This window comes from Oryza glaberrima, chromosome 6, assembly GCF_000147395.1.
Source record: "Oryza glaberrima chromosome 6, OglaRS2, whole genome shotgun sequence".
In the NCBI taxonomy this organism is placed as follows: Eukaryota; Viridiplantae; Streptophyta; class Magnoliopsida; order Poales; family Poaceae; genus Oryza; species Oryza glaberrima.
Window position 1 is genome coordinate 28828781 of NC_068331.1, and position 20024 is coordinate 28848804.

At 42.8% G+C, this 20024-nt stretch overlaps 2 protein-coding genes across 6 annotated transcripts; one reads left to right on the forward strand and one right to left on the reverse strand.

The window, feature by feature from the left end:
• Positions 1-547: 547 nt before the first annotated feature.
• Positions 548-19345, reverse strand: LOC127778004 (serine/threonine-protein kinase ATR). 5 transcript variants are annotated; one of them, XM_052304639.1, is made up of 16 exons: positions 19094-19345; positions 18873-19017; positions 18320-18432; positions 17865-18202; positions 17655-17779; positions 16457-16601; positions 15819-16385; positions 15662-15737; positions 14619-14967; positions 13125-14375; positions 9693-12999; positions 9048-9617; positions 8106-8726; positions 7810-8004; positions 7537-7714; positions 548-1046 (listed from the first exon to the last, which is right to left on the reverse strand). In XM_052304639.1, exons 1-15 carry the CDS (start codon positions 19254-19256, stop codon positions 7547-7549), a joined length of 8133 nt encoding a protein of 2710 aa, XP_052160599.1. In that variant the 5' UTR covers positions 19257-19345; the 3' UTR covers positions 548-1046; positions 7537-7546. The 5 variants fall into 5 exon arrangements, with proteins under 5 accessions (XP_052160599.1, XP_052160600.1, XP_052160598.1 ...); XM_052304640.1 differs by lacking the exon at positions 548-1046 and adding an exon at positions 5034-5964; XM_052304638.1 differs by lacking the exon at positions 548-1046 and adding an exon at positions 5034-5967.
• Positions 2949-4928, forward strand: LOC127778005 (transcription factor BHLH3-like). Its single transcript, XM_052304642.1, has 4 exons — positions 2949-3646; positions 3740-3913; positions 3998-4168; positions 4327-4928. The coding sequence occupies exons 1-4, from the start codon at positions 3116-3118 to the stop codon at positions 4405-4407; spliced, it is 957 nt and encodes a 318-aa protein (XP_052160602.1). The 5' UTR covers positions 2949-3115; the 3' UTR covers positions 4408-4928.
• Positions 19346-20024: the final 679 nt, after the last annotated feature.

Sequence of the window (20024 nt, forward strand, 5' to 3'; positions counted from 1 at the left end):
AGTAATCAACATGAACAAGAGCAAGACTGCCCCCACCAGAAGCTTTACCTGTGACCCTCTCTATTTTTCTGTTTGCAGGCACACACTCCCCAAGCCGCCCTCCGGGGTCTCTTGCCTGAAGATTGACTAGCAGATGAATTCTAGCGACTGACACAAACGTGAGAAAAATATAGAGACAGATGGAAACTTATCTATATTTATGCAGCGAGATGTTAAAATAGAAACTATAGCTAAGCTGAGAAACTTAATTAGCATAACAGTGTTGTTTATTTGTTGGATAAGGCTTGTGCTTATCTACATCTTTCTCTTGGGTTGGCCAGCATTGTGATTAGTTTTTTTTTTTTTTGGTCCATGGTCCACAAACTACATATTAATCAAGGGAAGAAATGCAAATATACACATACAGTAGTTGAATATATGAGCGTGGTGTAGGGTTATACTCCAGATCATTAAAGTTGTTATCCAAGCTGAGGCTGAATCAACTTCTCATTTTTATCATCCAATAAGAGACCCTGTTTGAGAGCTCGGTCCAGATTATAAGAAGCAGCCAGTGAATATAATCAGATGACAATAATATGAAAAGGTTAGGTTTTCTAACCTCTGATGTTTTGGTCATTTTCTAGATTGTATAACTGCAAATACTTAAATCTAAGAAAAATTCTAAATTATCTGAAGTAATCGTGGAGATTTTGAAAGAAACTGCAACCAGAAGCTGTGACAAAGACAAGAGCTTCACTCTCAAATGCAGCCTAAACTTGAGGTCCATGTGCTGAGGTGGAGGACCAAGATCAAGGAGTCAGAAGCACAGAATCACAGATGTACATACACCCAAGTGAAGTGATGAGAGAGAGGAGAGAGGGACACGTGGGCCAAGGGCTGCAGACTTGCATGCCAATGTATAGATGAGCAGGGGAACCTGACACGGTCTCTGCTGCCCTCAAAGCCGTTTTCGATTCAGACACACCTGTGGGTCAAACTTTGCCGCACACCCCCTCCCCCACCCTCTCACTTCTCCATCTTTGCTTAGCTACTGGGATCTCCTGTGCCTGGCATCAACCCACACAACCATGTCATTCATCTTATCAAAATCTGAAGTATCCTCAATACAGGATACATTGTTCAATGTAACATTCATATCTGTCCACATTCATAGCACTGTAAAATATCCAATTCAGTCCTATGTTCTTATATTTTAGAACGGAGGGAGTAATTTTATATGGTCATGTGGCTTAACTAGGCTGTCAAAAAGCTCGAGCTTGACCAAGTTCAAGCCAAGCATACTTGAAAGCTCAATGGTGAAATTGGATCGTCTTGAGCATTTGTTGAGCTCAAGTTTATACATCCAGGCTCACTTAAGCTCGACTTGTTAGTTGTTACTACCTTCGGCTAAATGAATTTATTTTTCTATAGAAATATGGATATACCTTTGTTTAGATTCGTGTAACAAATGTTTTTCTTTAAAAAAGAACAGAACTACCACCACTTGATAACAAGGAGGAGAAGGCAGAAGCAAGAATCAACTTGTGCAGTTGCTTCTACATATGAAATCATCCACAGATGATCTGCACTCAGCTGTTGCATCCGGTTCCTATGCACTGGCCTTCTTAGGAGGCTATTAGAAAACAATTAACAAATGTGTCACAGGATTTCTTCATATTCTAGTGGCTACTAGTACTAGACTAGGAGTAGGAGTCCATGAGGGAAGGGCAGGGCCAGACAATGAGGAGGAGATGAGCTCACTCTCAGCACCAAAGTTTGGCCATGGCCAAGAGTTTCTGTGGAGTCTGATGAGTGTTTGTTTGGTTGAGCCTTTCAAAGTCTGTGCCGCAATGGCCATCCGGAAAGAGGCTTTTGGATCCTTCCTCCTTGATTTATTAACCTCCTTCAGAATGGCATTGGCATCTGTTATTTTGGTCTGTACTGAACCTCAAGGTCGTAATAGAGGTATACTCCTGTATGCTACTACTACTGCAGTATAATTATCCTGATAAGTCCTGAACAGTAAATCTCTCTAATCCTTTATAGAGTTATAGGGCTTACTCGGAGAGTTGCTAGTTGTTGTAGCTTCTCCTAGAATTAGAAGTTTTCCTAAACAGTTCAGTTTTTAGTTCAGATTCTGAGAAACAATAGTTATATAATCCAGAAAAATGAATAAGCCACAAGCTGAAAAATATAGCTTTTTCCAGATCCTCATAAACTAGTTACCAACCAGCTACTTCTTAAAATCTTAAACTCCCCAAACAGACCATAATATGCGTTAAGAAAGTGCTTAATTTAACACATTGAAGAGTGTTATTCAGAGGTTCTTTTGCCCAGAGGGATTTAGTAAAGTGCCCCCTACTACTGTATATGGCTTCTCATAACACTGTAACTTTTTAGCACCAAAAAAAACACCCCTCTTCACATGGGGATATCATATTTTAGCGCAAGAATAAAAACTGATCTTTATGTCCAATGGACTTATCATATCTCATGTCACTCGCCTACTACTACTCATCACATACTAGTAGCTCCCTAGTACTAATGAAAAGACATTGTAAACACACAAGGGAAAATAAAAAAGGGGGAGAGAAGTGATGAACTATAGACACAGCAGGAGAAATACTGATCCCCTACATATCACTGTTATGTGACCCTACTAGACCCCCTAGGGCTCACAAGCCACAATACTACAAAATGGGATTGAGAACCTCCCCAGTGAGCAGTAAGTACTATAGCAAAATCTAAAGGAATTAAAAAATAAAGAAAAGGAAGAGAGAATGGAATTGAGACAAGGGAAGTGAAAAGGTATGATTCCTTTCCAATCCAATCCCATCCTAGAGGCTCCACAGGGTCCAAACCAGGCAAATGCATATGCACCCCCCTCCCTAATCAAATCCTTAATACCACTGTTCATCATTTATTACAGGGAATAATTGTCTCCTACAAACTCCTCCATATATTAATCCCCCCCCTGTCCTCTCGCCTTCTCCATCCCCTCCATTTCACACCAATAACCACCTGTGCAGCTAGCTAAGCTGTGCTGCTGTGCTCTCTCTCTCTCACACACACAAGCAATCTTAGCTAAGCTATAGCTGCAGCTGAAGCAAAGCAAAGGGAAGAAGAGAGGAAGGAGATGGAGCTGGATGAGCAGGCGTTCTTGGAGGAGCTCTTCTCGCTGAGGAGGGACGCGTGGGAGTACAATGCCATGGGGGACTTCTTCTCGCCGGCGTGCGCCGCCATGGACGGCTTCCAAGAACGGCACCAGTCCACCACCACGGTCAGCGTCCTCCCCACCTTCACGGCCTCCTACGAGCAGCCGCCGCCGGCGCCGGCGGCCGGGTTCGACTGCCTCAGCGAGGTCTACGGCAACGCCGCCGCCGCATTCGGGCCCAATGCCGGCGGCGGCGGCGGCGACATGGGGTTTCTTGATGTGGTTGAGCCCAAGGCGAGTATGGTGGTGGATGGCGGCGGGCTCGGGGTGTGCAAGGTGGAGCCCGGGCTGCAGGCGGAGGGCGGGTTCAGCGCAGCGGCGGCGGCGCCGGCGTCGAAGAAGAAGAGGGTGGAAGGGATGCCGTCGAAGAACCTGATGGCGGAGCGGCGGCGGCGCAAGCGGCTGAACGACCGCCTCTCCATGCTCCGGTCCGTGGTGCCCAAGATCAGCAAGGTATATAGAGTACTTAGTGAATCATTTTGTGTTGCGATTGGGATTGCGAGTGCGAGAGAGATGAGATTAGATGATGTATGTGTTTGCGAGTAGATGGACAGGACATCGATTCTTGGGGACACGATCGACTACATGAAGGAGTTGCTGGAGAGGATCAGGCAGCTGCAGGAGGAGATCGAGGAGCAGCAGCAGCAGGAGACGCCCGGGGTGCTCAGCGTCTTCAGGGAGCTCAACCCCAACGAGATGCTGGCCAGGAACACACCCAAGGTAGCTGCATCCATCCATTGCTGTTGCTGTTGCTGGATATATAATGAGGAGGATGATGGGATTAATGGAGTTTGTGAGGTGCAGTTCGATGTGGAGAGGAAGGAGGGGGGCGACACGCGGGTGGAGATCTACTGCGCGGCCAAGCCAGGGCTGCTCCTGTCCACGGTGAGCACGCTGGAGACGCTGGGCCTCGACATCCAGCAGTGCGTCGTCAGCTGCTTCAACGACTTCGGCATGCACGCCTCCTGCTCCGAGGTTCTTCCTCCTCTTTCTTTACTGGACTATTAATCTTTCTTTCTTTCATTCACCTAATTACTATTAATCTTTCTTTCTTCCTTTTCTACTATAGTTGTTACTACTACTAGTGCAATGGATGAAATGCTGAAATAATAATAATGTTGGTGAAATTTCAGATGCAGAGGGAGAGGATGAGCGCGGACATGATAAAGCAGGAGCTGTTCAAGAACGCCGGCTATGGAGGAGGATGCTTGTAGAGAGAGGACACCGAGAGCAGCAGCAGGAGCAGCAGCAATAAAAGTAGCAGCAGCAATGGTAATAGTGGTGGTAGCAGCAGCAGATCGAGCAGAAAGAAAGAGAGAGAGAGAGGGTTTCAGAGTTCAGTGTTGTTGAGTAGTAGGGCAGGAGAGGAAAAGGCAGATTCGGGAGGCCTTTTTGCAATCCATCTCCCCCATCGTTCCTCGTAACCATGCAACGCAATACTACTACATTACATTACATGTGGTTGTGCCTGTCTGTCCATGAATCATCATCATCAATCAGACTCTTTCTTTCTCTTAACAACTTTTCTCTTTTAATGATTGATCTACTCGCACTTTTTTTCGCCATCCCTAATGTTTCTTCTTATATTAATTGTTTCCTAGTATGTTCTCATGTCCCTCTCTCCTGTATTCAAGAAAGGGCTTGGGACTCAAAAAAGGATTAGTGGTGTCACTCCTGTGTTGTTATAATCACCTTGCCAAATTGCAATGTACCGATGGCCCTGTTAGTGTGTGTATGGAGTATTTTTGTTGCATGGCCAATGGGCGCACAGCTAAGCTAAATTAACCTCATGCAATGGAATATAATGCAGTAAGTAATTAAGCTCACGTCGGTCGCTAGCAGCCAGCTTGTGGCTGTCACGTACTCATGTGTCTGACGAGTCTCCGTCGTCCGCTTTGACCTGCGCACTCCCGACGGATTCCAGCCGCGTAAATCCACAGCTGAAACGCCCAACCTCCATCTTTTCTTCCTACTTATTGGATGGATGGGAGATGAGAAATTCACAGGACATTGAGATTGAGAGAGACTTGCGGTTGCAGCACACACAGTCATCAGTAGTCTCTCTCTCTCTCTCTCTCTAGTCCCAGAGTGAGCTATTTGTTTCTTGTGTCTCCCCTGGGTCGCTATCTCTTGCTTGCTTCCCTGCATAAATTCCATTTTCTAAGGGGAGAAAAAGATTCACCACCTAAGCAGATCGATGCCCCTTGTCTTATCTCTTGGCCTTGTTGGGTTGGGGACCAATTTCTCATCACCTTCAAATGCCCTCATTAGCAGGAGGGTCTGCACATCATTGACCCCTAATTTATATTTGTCCAATCAGGCCGACAAAGATCCGTCTCCTGCCTCCGTTTTTCTTCATCTTCTTCTTTAGTTACTCCCAATTTCTAATGCATGCCATATGCCCTCAATGTAGCCAAAGGTTCATGTTATTAATCTAGTATATATAATGTATTTTACTAGTAAAGGGAAAAAAAATAATGCACGCAGCGACCACTTTTGCCGGCAACAGCTACCACCACTTTTGTGTGGTTGATGGATGAAACTTGCAAAAGTTGGGTCAATCTAAACTCCAAAGTTTGTAGCTTTTCTGGGCAGCACTCCAGGCCAAAAAAACTAACGCCTTTTTCAGAGCAAAAGATAATGTCAGGTTGGCAATTAAGCTAGGGTTCAGAAATCACAAGCAAGCAATGCAGCTACAGCTACTCTTACTGTTAGCGAGAGGAGCACGGTCTGCAGGTTCCGTGCCATAAGCTCCAAAAACCCTTCAGGCTCTTCTGGAAGAAGATAACAGCGTCAGGTTTGCAATTAAGACAGGGGTTCAGAAATCACGAGTAACGCACTCACGCAACTGGTCTTTTTGCAGATGCGCAAAAAAGGTGCAAAAACTCTGAACTGGGATGACAGTGTCAGGCTTGCAATTAAGACAGGATGGTTCAGGAGGAATCACGAGCAACGCAATTACTACTACTCGTTAACAGTGTTGGAATGAGCACGATATGCAGGAACAAGATGACATTATCAGGATTTGGTATTTAATATGGCTACTTTGGGCATGTGGCTGGAGTACGTAACAAAAATAAAAAAAGGGTTTGGTTTGCCAGGAGGGCAAGCAGAGGCAGCTTCTGCATTTGACGGGGTCAGGTCAGAATTCAGATCAGGGCCATTTGATTATCATCAATCAGTTGGTACTCCAGTATGCATGGTCACAACTACTGTATTAGGCGCGCACTGCACGGTTGCCGCGCAACGCCGGCGTTTCGTGTCCAAGCATGGGATGGGCAGGGAAGGTGTGTGTGTGCTCATCATCTTGGATGTTGAAGATGCGCTCAGCTGACGCGTATGCCGGCCGCCCCACAGGCTCACAGGCCACATGCCAATGACGATGGACGAGCGCTCGTGATGATCTGAGCTCTCATCTCACCATGGTACTCCGTCGCCATGATCACCATGACCTCGGCTGGGCTACCAGAGATCCATGGATTCATCATAGGGGGATTCACCTATTCATTCATTACGGATACTACACTTGTGTGGGAATGAGTGTTGGCCATGACTTGTTCAGAGTTTGTTTGTGCTGACCTATCAGTCATGCTGGAGGATGATCAGTTCCTAAGCTCTATTATTATTATTCATTCATTATGGAGCATTGCTGACATGTTCATATTATGAGAGAGTGGCAGATCCAGGACGAAAACAAAGGGTGCATCATGTGTATCTATCAACCCGTGTTGTCGAGTTGGATTGGGTCAAGAAACTAGAGGCACTCCCAGAGTCCCAGGTATTGAAACGGACCCAGTGATCATGTGTATACAAGGAGCACAAATGTGCAGCAAGTTAGGCTTGGACTTCAGATTAAGCAAACCTGTTTTGTAATTGTCTTGCAACCTTACCCAATTGACTCCTGCTAGGGAAGTCTTCCTTCATAAACCCTAGGCACAGTACAGCACTAGACTATTTAGCGAAGTATAGTTTGTTTGGAGTCATGCAGTGTGCGATCATACATGTATGACGCCACAAGCCTGGTCCAATCCTCACGCATCACTTTTATATATTATTAGTGTGACAGGTTGCCAGAATGCCAGTGCAAATGTTTTCTTGCTAATATATAATAAGATCCTAATTATAATAGTAGTAATAATACTATGGACGGCCCAAGAGTCCAAGAGTATGTTAAGTGACATGCATTGGCAGGCATTCACAGGAATATGGCAGCTAGAGGGCCGGCCAGTTACAAAATGCCACTAGCTAGCTGCCCTCCGGTTCCTGCCTACCTCTTCCAGAGTTCCAGGTCAAACATAAATACGAGTAGAACAGATGTAATAAGCAGGGGGTGGAGGAGGGACCTGTTAGAACTTAGAACCAAGCCATCCACCAGACGTACATCTTGCCGAGGTTGCTGTGGGAGACTGCTTCAGCAATCAGGCGGCGTGCTTGGCCTTCCACAGAAAGTGGCAGAGAAGGAGCGGCGTTAACGCCTACCACAACTCCCTGGAGCCTTTCTGTGATGTTACTGATGGCCCTCTGAGAATTGGAAACAAGAGGTTAAATCAGAAGAATGCTGTGGTTGGTTTAGCGATGATAAACATACATGAGAGTGCTATGGCGCAGATCAATACCTGTGCATGTGGGTTTCGGACTTCCACTCCACTGGATTTATGAGATTTGGTCCACTCTACTAGCGGATCATGGATAAAGGTCTCAAGAACAGTCATGAGTGCCTCCTTGTGAGTTCTCAGAACCGATAGAGTAATTTCACAGACCTTCACAAACACGCCCTCATAACCAGTGATGCCCAAGCCATCAACCATGTTCTACAGTTAGAGATTTAGCACGATCATGTTAATACTTAACCAAAATCACAGGTTCAAAAAACTTCTGACAGGACACTACAAAACAAGGTTTCAGTGCTTACTTGTGTAAACCTGAATGGCACCACCTCAGGCTTCTCGAGCAGCAAGCCCTTGTCAAACAAGCAGCTGAAATCCACATGAATACAGTCCCCAGTAGTTGAATCGAGAAGGATGTTTTCACCATGTCTGTCACCAAGCCCAACAATATGCCCAACCATTGACCAAACTGCAGTTGTATGCGCATAAGCTGCCCTGGCACGGATCCATGCAGCTGGCTCAGAAAATGTAGTCAAGAACCATTTGTGGAAAACTGGGGGGAACATTGGAAGGATTTTAGTCTTCAGCATCTCCTCAGGCATTTTACCCTGCAATTGATCATATATCTTCTTGATTTGTGGGTTTGTTTTCATCCTATCGAATTTGCCACAAGTTATGTAGATATCCTGAAGAATTTGCCGAAGACCACGAGTATTGGGCACCCACTCTACCATTCCACAATCTTCTGTAAGCGGAACCACTGCAAAGGTTCTAATATAAAGCTTTCTCCTGCGGCTCTCAGGGACTTTGGAGAGAAGGCGGTTGATCATTGCATTGAACTCCATCATGCGCGAATCTTTCCTAAGATCATCCTTTGGTTTGCACAGAAATGGTCGAGCAATTCCATCACTTCCAATGAAAACAACCTGAAGTTCAAAACAATCATATGCTTGTCAGGTACCCTTAGCTTGGTGAAATGTGACAAAAATTAATTCATGACCATTTTGAAACAGTGGAAATAGACCGCATGGTGTGTCAACAAACAAATACCATATGTTAACAAGTGACCTAGAGTCCTAGACCCTTGATAACTCCCATAACAGATCCAACCATTGACTTGAACGCCCTTTCCAATGGTCACACACCCAACAAAATTTATGATAACTTTGAACACAAAATATAGTAATCTAGACAGTTACTGCTCCTCGAACAAATGTAGTAGTCAAGCAAAGCAATATTAGATATACCTTCTTTGGTTTCTGAAGAGAGTTAAGGATCTCTGCATCATCAGCTATTCCGGCTATAGTAGGGTGCTCGGAAACTGAAAAGGGACGAAAAGTTGATTGATCTGTCATATTTGTATCATATGATGGTAGAGTCACAGTTAGAGCCTGCTGGATGGGTAAGATGATTCCTAACGGCATCATTCTTTTCAAGGAACTGAACTCTGTTGAGATATTTATTGCCCTTGCCTTTGGCTGCCCCGGATGAAAGCACAGCTTGATCAGATGATCTATCAAAGAAGGAAACTGCATGAATAATGCATTGCTGTCACTACCACGCCGACTGCCCTTCTTTGCTGATTGTAATATTTCAGCAGCAGCATCTCGTCTTGCAGCAACTGTTGACTTTGACACTGCAGCCATCATCCATAGAGCCTGCTGAGGGTACTCCCGTAAAATAGATGTGACGATGCATTTGACAAGTTTGACAACTTCAGTATTTTGATGACAGATGCGGGAGATCAACTGAGACAGCACAGTTAACCACTGATATGGTGGTAGATCTTTCAAACACCCGCGCATAATGCCTAACAACTACAAGAAGTTGATTAGATCCCCTAAATAGATTAAAGCAATGAAAAACATGTGCCAAAAAAAAAAAAAACTTACCCTTATATGAACTTCTTTCATGGGTTTATTGAAGGAAGATCCATCCTGGATATATATGCTTCCGAATTCAAACCAAAGAGTAAGCAATCGCGGTAACGCTTGAAAAAGATTTTTATGTCCTCTGTGAAGTCCTCTTGCATACTGTATTAAGACTACTGGAAGCATATCCCACCAAGGCTTCTCTTCAGTTGCTGTAGTTAAAGAACCAGTAGAGCTAGGAGGGACAGGTCCAACTCCACTTGCAATTTTCTTATCTTCTTGGCGTCTCCTAGCATCAACAAGCAAATCATCATAGAACTTTGCTATGCAGAAGAACCCCTTTTCCCACTTGGGCCGCAAATCTGCTACCCTAGAATATAGAGATTTGATGTCATTGCTCTGCTTTTGCCCTGTATAGTGGATCCATCTAGTGTAGAGAAGGAGAGTTTTGGACACATCTGGATTCTCTTTTGATGCCTGTGTCACAGAGAGGGGTGCATTTGGCAAAGCAAGAGAAAGGCTAGAAAGGGATGAAAGGACAGTAGGTCCCAAAACATCCGCAGGCATGTTTAGAAGTGTTTGCTGAAGTTCAGCTATAGCACTATCAGACTTCCGTATATTCCAGAGGTACTTAGCCTTTTCCATGTGAGCATTAGGAGCACCTGAAGCGTCTGCTTCCAGTATTGCACGGTGGGCAGTCTCGTAATGGCCAGCCAAACGGCAGAGCCTTGCATACTGAAGCCAGCAGTTCCCAGCTTGAGCATTCATATGACTCAGATTATAAACCATCCTTCGGAAAGCAAGCAATGGCTCCCTTGCCCACAGAGATGGTTGTGTACATCTCAGACGGTTTTCCCAATCCTTTGTCAATTTCAGAAACTTAGGATCATCTGCAGCAAATGGCTTTTCAAGAAATGACTCATCTCCCAGCAGGGAGTTGAAGTCTTCTAACTCACGCAGCATATGGAGCTTAACTATGTAAGGATATGCACGCATGTATGAGTCCATGCCAGCTGCAGCTAAAGGTACAAGCAATGCTTGCTTGGACTGGGCAATTTTTTCAGCAACCATAAACTGATCTTTTTTCATCATCGCGTTGAATATCTTAGCAAGACCCATGTCAAAAGAAGCATTGTTCTCAGAACTTCTGCACACCAGACCTTTGTCTGCCTCGGCTAGATATTCATCCATGAGATCCCATCTCCCTAATCTCCAAGCTGCTTGTACCCCTTGCATGCACCAAGTTTTCTTAGATTGAGGTATTCTATACACCAAACCATCCACATGTGCAATCATGGCTTGAAGATGGCACATGTTTAGCAAACAATTGAGAACATCACAATGTCTATGGACAGAATCAGGTTCCATTTGCAAAGACTGTTCGCACAATGTTAGCACTTCAGCCCAATTCCCAGCTTTCTCATTGATGATTAGTTGATCTTGTAGGGTTGATGATTTCCTCAGATTAGCTAAACCTAGGAGGCCATCGGGCTCATCCAGTCCTCCATATATTTCCATCAGAAAAGAGATGTCATCATCTGAAAAGGCACCACTACAGTCTGCAGCTGGATTTGAGGAGCCAGACTTTTCACGGACATGAGATTCAAAGTACATTAGAGCACGAGCATGAGCTTGACATCTAAATGATGCCTTAGCTAGAGTGACTTTAGGAATAGCAGCCAACAGCTCAGCAACGTTGCTGCACTGCACTAGCAATTGATCTTGGTCATACATAGAGTTGCTTTCATCTCTCAATTTACCTCCCTGTCTTCCAGCCATTGCATAATTAGATTGGGATAAAGCAATTTCCTGTTTGAGGTCATCAACCCATTGCCCAAGATTATCAAGTAAAGTGAAGACAGCTTGAATACAGACTTCACTCTGTCCTCCAGTAATTCCATGAACAATAGCTCCACTACTTTCTGAAGCAGCAGCATTGAGAACAGACAAGATTTCCTCAGTAATACTTTGACGAGCCTCGGGAGTTCCATAGCAAACAACATTCAAGACCAAGTACGGTAGGAGATATATTGCAGTTGGCATGTCATGCCGAACAATTCCACGACATGCACCAAATATACCACTACGCGATCCAGTTGCATGGGATGTTAACTTCCTAATCCAATAATATATCCACCTCCTAAAAGACATTGTTGGGCGGTATATTGGACCAGCTAAAGTAGCATCATTCACACTAGGAAGATGAAATCTTGAAGTCAAGCATGGTGCAATAATTTCCTTAACATAACTAGAAAAACGCCCCCACAACTTCTGGCCCCTTTTGCTCATCTTGCAACTACTTGATTCATTAGGTAAAGATTGACAACCTGACAGTTTTAGTAGCTCTTGAATAGCCAATGCAGCAGAATCCTGTACTGTGGTGTCAGAAGCAGCTCTGAATGCCCTTGCAAGATGCTTGTGGATCAACTCAAATATAAGATCGTCGTCTGAACATTCAATCTTAAAGCGCTCGCATGACATTACCTTAAACTTAGCAGGATCAACAGCTCCAAGTGCACCAAGACAATCTGCACAAACTAGTTTCAATCTCTGGCCAACAACTGTCCTTGATTCCTCTGCACATCCTTTTAGTAAAGACATTATTAAAGAGCTTATTATATCCAAATCAGCAATATCTTCACCAATAATGAGAGAAGTAATGTCCTCCCTTCTATCATTGAATAGTTTATTTAACTCACATGCCACCATGTACCTTACATTTAAGCTCTCATGGTTAAGACCATTGACAGCATCCTTTAGATGATCTTGCAGAGTCATTAACCCTCTGGCTTCTTGTATTACTTTGTTCACTCCTGACAAAGATGGTAAGCTAGGTAACAACGGCAATTCACGTATATGTTGTTTAAGCAAGATAATGTTTTTAACTACAAGTTCTTCCAGGATTTCAACAATTTTGCCCAGATGCACAAGAGGACGTTCTCTGCACCTTTCTAAAGAGGGAATAAATGCAGCTACAACTTGGGACATAACATACTTGATACTGGTACACGATACCTCGGCCAGTCGCTTGATGAAAAAATGTAGTACATCTAGCCCATCCATTTGCAGAGTTTCTTTATCAATGGCAAAAATCAACAGAACCATAATCTTTGGTGCATGTGTACTCAAATAAGGGCCCATCATCTCAACTAATTTCCTTATACGCTGGAGGGCTTGCTTCTGAAGATTCACATCACTGGAATGAAGCATTTTCTTGTCAATACTGTTGAGAAGCCGAACAAAATCATTCTTCAAAAACTCAGGAAGGTTATCGTTGCCTGTCAAAATTCTTGCGATATTCTGAATAGTTGGTGAAATTTTTGCCATCCTGCAATTAAAATCTCATTATAACTAAGATCAAAATTATTTTTTTTCTGGGGAAAATCAAAATTACAGCTAATTACCTAAATCAACTATCTAGACAAGTCTATACACATTAAAAAGAGGATTCACCTTCTATCTGTCTCGATCTGGTCAGATTCACCAGGAAAACATATGATTTCATCAAGCAGTGTTGGCAAAGCAGCTGAAAATATCTCTTTGCTATCAGTTCCTGTTTCAATGTGATAAAATTGTAGGACAGATGACAGATGCTGTCCATCTTCATAAAATAGAGCAAATGAGAGCACTTTAGGCAGTGAATTTACAATCAACGGAACTAGCTCACTGTTTAGATGACTCGCCAGTTCATTCAGAGTAACAACTGCTTGGTCATTGTTTTGGTGAGACACAATAAGTTTTGGTATAATTGATGGAACCATTCTCCTGATCAGCTCTTCAGTCTTAACCCCAAGAACAGATTCAGCAAATTCACTAATCACTACAGGATGAGTCAAAAGTCTAGATGACAGATAATCATACAGATTATCTCTAACATGGAAATACTTTGAAAGGAAGAGTTCCAATCCTCCCTTGAAACAGTAGGTGCAACATCTTTGAAGTAATCTCAATGCAGTAACCCTTACAATATAATCGTGATTACCAAGCTGACCAATTAGCAATACAAATGAGCAGAAAAAAACTTCCCCATGAATATCACTAGCTTTCACAATTGCTGCAGTCGATTCCAAAAGAGTAAGTAGTATCTGGGGATCTTCAGCTTCAGTGAAAGCACTCTTTATTTTGTCCATAAATTTAACTCTGCTGGTCCCTCCACTCATTCCCGTTCCATCAGAAAACAAAATATCCATCGCGTTTGTTTCCAAGAAGCAGGACACTACACTAGAGAATGCATCTCGGACAGCTTTCATTTCATGTAGTAGGAGAAAATCAACACACTGTACCCACTGAAATTTCATATCAAGCAGAACGTCCCTGCTAGAATGTTTCAATATTCGTGGCAATACTTCAACTATAGAAACTATACACTCCTCGGAAGTCTCAGCATAAAGGAACTTGAAGAAAAGAGAATGGGCCTTGAACATGTTAATTTTGAAGTCAATATTTTTATCTTCCGAAAGTGCAATGTCCACAATAGGAACTTGATCTTCAATGTGGACAGTTCTGACATCACACTGCGGGCACCAGAAACCTCTTAAGAGATTTAATGTCAAGATTGGCTGTTCACAGTGCTTGGCCAGGAAAAGTTTGCAATGATTTCCCACTTTGTCAGTGCAATCAGTGGTTCCATTTAAGCAAGAAAGAAAACCAAGTGAAATGGCAATACTTTTCCACAGTTTCTTGCATCCTAAAGTACCAATTGTCCTGAGAAAAAAAATTGTAAAACAAGGCCATCAAAAGTTGCAAATCTAGACAAGAAAAAAAACTAAAAAAATAGAAGATGCTGTACGCATATTAAATTAATCTTCTGTTTATCAACCAGAGAGTGCCTGCAGCAATATTTGGCAATCCTATTACATATGGCAAACTTATTGCTGTCTTTCTTACAAAAATCAAACTGGATAAACATGCACAATTCGAAATTATGAAAGATGATAATTTACTTACTCAAGTTTCCTGAACATTGCTCCAAGCATCCTGGGACCAGAGTACAATACAATAATGGGTAATGACATAAGAGCCTCGTTTTGAAGCTCCCCAGTTTCACTTTGGATAGCCAATTCAAGGACTTGAAGATCACACTCAGCATTCTGCCTGCTGCCTATTTTAGCAATAATTTGTACTGCAAGGCATTTTAACTTCTCCGAACATGTTTGAGAAGTAAGATAACCATCATCCGACACCAGTTTCAGCAAGTTAATAAGATCAGCATATCTTGGATACTCGAAATCTGTACAACCATTACCAATCAACAGAGGTTCATCTTCAAACAGTTTTGTGTGTCCAGGAAGAAAAGCTGCATAAATAACCAGACAAAAATAAACAACAAAAGTGGAGGTAAAGAGAGATGCACTAAGGGATGTTTGTCCTAGCATAAGCTCAAGTTATGATACTACTTAAAAGCTTATCCTAGAACAGATTAGTTAACTTATTCATGATTATAGCCTCTGACAAGCCAAAAGCCCCTAAATCCCCTTGCATATTGTGGACTCTTAATTCAGGGCAGGGTGGATTGTTGCAGATGTGAGATTGCAGGGGTGTATAGGCTGAACTTAAACAATCCGGTCATTGCACTTTTAGAATAAGACTAAGCTCCCTTTGACGGTCAACAATCCATAAAACCAAAAAGTTGGCTTATGGCATAATAAGCCTAAGCTAGAGCTACACAAAATCAATCCATACAGAACAGAGAACATGATAACCAAACTTCAAAAAGGGGTACAAAGGAATTGAACAATTATTTATTCGGTGCAAAAATATTAATTGCACAACTATTACAGCTTGCCCTAAATAAATGAACAAAATAACTTAAGATGTATGATGACATAGTATACCTCAACCAATCACAACACGTGACATGCTTCTCCCTAAACAAACCAGCAAAAAACCCAAACTTCAAATATATTTAAAGTCACAACTTGTAAAGTGCCACATACAAAATGCAAAATGTTGCTAAACTAAAGCCATGCAAAATACAGGAGGAAGCTCACATTGGAGAAGCATTACAGTCTGAACAGCTTCAAAATAGAGTGACACATCAAAGGAAAACATGCATATCTTGGTTGTCTGCACCATTCAACAATGCTTAGAATGTGTAAGTAAAAAATTGATGTCAGTCTAAAAGGATCTCTGGTGACTTCCTCCTACCTGCTTGCAAATCCAAGGAATCCAGGAAAGGACTTGCTTGGAAATTCTACTAAACAGATTTGTCTTTGGATAAACAGATAATGAAAGGCATAGCAGACTAAGCACTTGAATAGCAATTGCCGGCTCCAATGGATAAGCCATATGATTGTCAGGTGACAGGCAATTAATAAGTGAATATAGTTGCACACGAAAATCACAACCATGATCCTTTTCTAGCTCCTGTCCAACGCCAGCAGAAAGTTCATCGACCATAAATGAACCAGAAGAAAATCTTGGTTCTGTCATCTTTAAACGTTTGGGGAAACTATTTTCCTCGTCCAGAGCTATTCGTTTCTGCCCAACTTTTGGCAAATCTAATCCCTCAGATTTTGCCAGTAGGCTGCTTCCATCATCCCTGTCATCAGAAGATAAAAAACTCTGGCCAGATTTGTCAACGACCAGTCGAATGCATTCTATCAATTTAGCACAAGGCTTTGGCAAGCAAAGCAGCTTTAGAAGTATTTCTGGTTTCCACACTCGTGGGGAGCAGAGTTCAACTATTCTCTTGTATGCATTGCACATAGCAACCTGAAAAGGAGTAGCAGTTAGCAGATGAGAGTATCCATAGAAACTGGGATTGGGAAAATCAAATTGTTAACCTGAAGCTCTGAGCTTCTGCTGGTATGCACTGCTCTTTGAAAAACATTAACAATGTCAGAAGCCGTAATTGCAACAATATAGCCTGGGCAGGAAGAATGCAGTGCATGAAGACAGGCACCCATTGAAAAGTCGTAATCTGCATCTCTGCAGAAAGGAGACGAAGTAATGATATTAGACAATGTTCATGTGCACTCCAATCCAAACAGTTGACCAGGACATTCACAGTAGTTGAACAATTAAACTACTACTACCATCATTAGTTTCATCAGTATACTACAACGTTGCAGAAAGAAATTCCCCAGTAATACTGTTGTAGTCTACTGCAATGAAAAGGCAGCATTATACATATATTCCTGACCAGAAACATAAGCGAAATACAATCCACCGCATTACAGGTCTGTGCACCATATTTCTAATTTCTTCTAAGTTTCCATATATTGATGTTGAGTGCAGTATCCAATGTTACTTTTCAATTGTTACAGCTATAATTAAGAGTTTCAGCCTTTCAGGTAAACAACTAAACATAAGAGAGGCATATACATATAGACCAAGACCAATATGGTTGATTGTTTATGCAGCCAAAGATGCCTTCATAAATATCCCACGTCTCCTAATACAGGTCACCTTGGGACCGTCGACCATGCGGTTAACGTTGTAAAACTTTGACCACTAATATATCTGTGTGTATATGGATCAGCTACGGGAAAATATCACTGGACTCATCTTCCAACATACCTTCATAATAGATAGCTCCTTTTTGCTAGAATAACATTAAAAAAAACATACTCACATTTTTGTATTGGAGACTGTAAAAATCAATACAACTTATATTTGTGAACTTGCATTTGTGAAATAAAAAAAAAAACTTGGGACCTCGGACCATAGGCATCACATGATGTAAATATCATTGCAGCAGACAAGCAAAACTAAAGAAACCAAGCTAGTGGGCAATGAGACAATTCTCACTATTGGGGGTGAGCAAGGAAAGCAAACAAACCTTGTTACCTATTAGGAGTTACTCTTGGACCACCCCCCCCCCCCCCCTTATTACACAATGTAAACTATTTTGCCATAAATTTCTTTTGCATAGTAAAACAAATCTGAGAAACATTGTTGCTGTCATGTGACTGTTGTTTGCTCAGTATGCATCATTAGAACGAGTATAGTAATATACGCAATGAGAAGTGAACAGCATACCTGATATCAGAAAGTCCGTTAACATCTTGGCTCAAAATGCACATTATCGAACGGATAATGTTTTCCACAGGAAGAATCTCAACAGTGATCACCGTTGCAACAATCCGTGCAAAATCAAAACAAACCTGTTGCACCAGATTGATTACCAGTGTCTAAAAGACGTACAATCAAAAACACATAAAGGATCAAGTAAAACAGTTAGATATCAACCTTGTGTAGGGATTCATCCCCATAGCAGATAATAGAACAGGCAGCAGAAACAAATGGCATGTTAACAAGTCCCTCGACATACAGGGTCCCATCTGCAAGACACTTGTTGACAAGTTTAATCAGCATGGTGGCAAATGGACGCCACCTCGTCTCACCTGTCAGATCAACCAGTACTCCGGGTCCATTCTTAGGCTGGCAACTGTCTGGGAGATCACTAAAAATCCCAGGTGAATCCAAGATATCTGAGAAGGATCCGCAGAGGCATTTAACTAAATATCTTTCAGTAAGCACGCCACTTGGCCTGTCCCCATGCATTGATGCCACCACATATAGCACATCTGATGGATTTGACAACAAGCTCAAGTTAAATCATTTCATCATAACCTAAGAAACTGGAATCCTACTACTGTACATGGCACAACCTCATGACTAAATAAGAAGACAGAAACACAGACCTTGTACTGCAACCATGGCATCCAAGAAGAACTGCCGGTAGGCTTCTCGGTCACCTGTGCGAAGAAGCGAGAGAAGAGACCAAACTGTATCAAATATAATCTCATGCCTTGACCTGCACCAATGGAGACACAATGTGTATGTAAAGAAATGGTAGCACATGCAGCAAGTGAAGTGCATTGTTATGCCTGCTTGGCTACCACTGTTACAGTGAACGATTACGAGCAGAAGCTACAAGAATAAATAATCTGCATTATGTCAAATTCTCCTCATTATTCCTTAATGACAAGTTCTCCATTAATAGATTTGCACAACGATCCTTTCCCTTGATATGGCACCTTTTTTCGTGCCAATATACAAGTGAAAACGTAATTTCGTCCCATGTTGCACATTGCAAACGAGTGTCCACGAACAATAAGCAGCACCAATACGCCAGCCAAAAAATGAGTGTGGTGTGTCCAGAACATGTCACGTAATTGGATCCCAATCAAATGTGAAGATCGATTGGGACTAGGGTTTGGGGGGTGAAGAGGTGGGGGGAGAAAAATGGAGTACCGGAAGTTGGGCTCCGCGAAGAAGGGGAGGACACGGCCAATGACGCGGATGACGTCGGCGGCGCGGCCGTGGAAGAAGACCCCCGGAAACTTCCCCGCGGTGTAGGAGAGCAGCTTGAGCACCGCGGTGGCCTCCCTCCCGTCCGCTGCACCTCGCACAGTTCAATCGCGGGCAAAGCGAAGGCACGGGGGAAGAGGGAGAGGAGGGGAGGGGGCCCTAACCGGTGGGGGATGAGGGGACGACGTAGTCGCGGAGGAGGTTGGGGAGGACCTCGCGGAGCTTGACCTCGAAGTGGACGGATGCGGGGGCGGAGGTGGAGGTGGTGGTGGAGGACGCCGCGATGAGCTCGCGGAGCTCCTGGATGTGGCTGGAAAAGTTGGCCATCGCCGGCGATCCCCGCCGCCTCCGCCGCCGGAGCGGGAGCACCGCCGCCGCCTCCTTTCCCTCCTTAATTTCGAACGGAAAAAATTCCAGACTCCATCCACCCACACCGTCTGTGTTCGGGGGTAGGAAAGGAAAGGAAACGCCTGTGGGCTTAGTTGGGCTTCAAAGCAGGCCCATTTAAGAACTTCCACTACGACGATCAATCACGGCCCTATATACCTGATCTGAAGCTCGAGTTGGGCCTAAATCACAATTCACAAGCCTCTCCTGTTTTTCTCTACCCCCTTCTCTTTTTATTTGAATTTTTTTTTATTTATACATTTTTTTATTAAAATATTTACAAAAATAATTTTTTGTTTCGAAAATTTACAAATCTAATCGCCTGCCGCCCTCTAGATGAGCGATTTTTAAAAATCACCCTCCCAAAGGGCGGCAAGGAACCTAAATGCAAAATTTTTATTTGTGTTCAAACCCTTTCCACCGGTTTTAATTGCTTAAAAACTAATAATGCTTATTCGATACTTCAAATGATTTTAAATGGAAAAGTGATAAACTACAAAGTTATAGATCTCATCAAGATCTACAACTTTTATATAAAGTTTATCTCCATCCAATGTCGTTTTAGATGTAGATCTGAGATTTTTTTAAATGTGTTTTATATTTTGTAACGAATATTTGAATATCTAAAACATCTTAAATGAAAAAGTTGTTAACTACAAAAAGTTGTAGATCTCCTTGAGCTCTACTATTTTGATATAAAGTTTTATT

Bases quoted from the DNA above. Each gene is read 5' to 3' on its own strand.
- LOC127778005 (XM_052304642.1), top strand. From the start codon at position 3,116: ATGGAGCTGGATGAGCAGGCGTTCTTGGAGGAGCTCTTCTCGCTGAGG. The intron at 3,647-3,739 runs GTATATAGAGTA...GTTTGCGAGTAG, and splicing joins TGGTGCCCAAGATCAGCAAG to ATGGACAGGACATCGATTCT. The intron at 3,914-3,997 runs GTAGCTGCATCC...TGTGAGGTGCAG, and splicing joins TGGCCAGGAACACACCCAAG to TTCGATGTGGAGAGGAAGGA.
- LOC127778004 (XM_052304639.1), bottom strand. From the start codon at position 19,256: ATGGCCAACTTTTCCAGCCACATCCAGGAGCTCCGCGAGCTCATCGCG. The intron at 18,203-18,319 runs GTCTGTGTTTCT...CAAATCCATCAG, and splicing joins TGCCATGGTTGCAGTACAAG to ATGTGCTATATGTGGTGGCA. The intron at 13,000-13,124 runs GTGAATCCTCTT...TTTTAATTGCAG, and splicing joins CAGATCGAGACAGATAGAAG to GATGGCAAAAATTTCACCAA.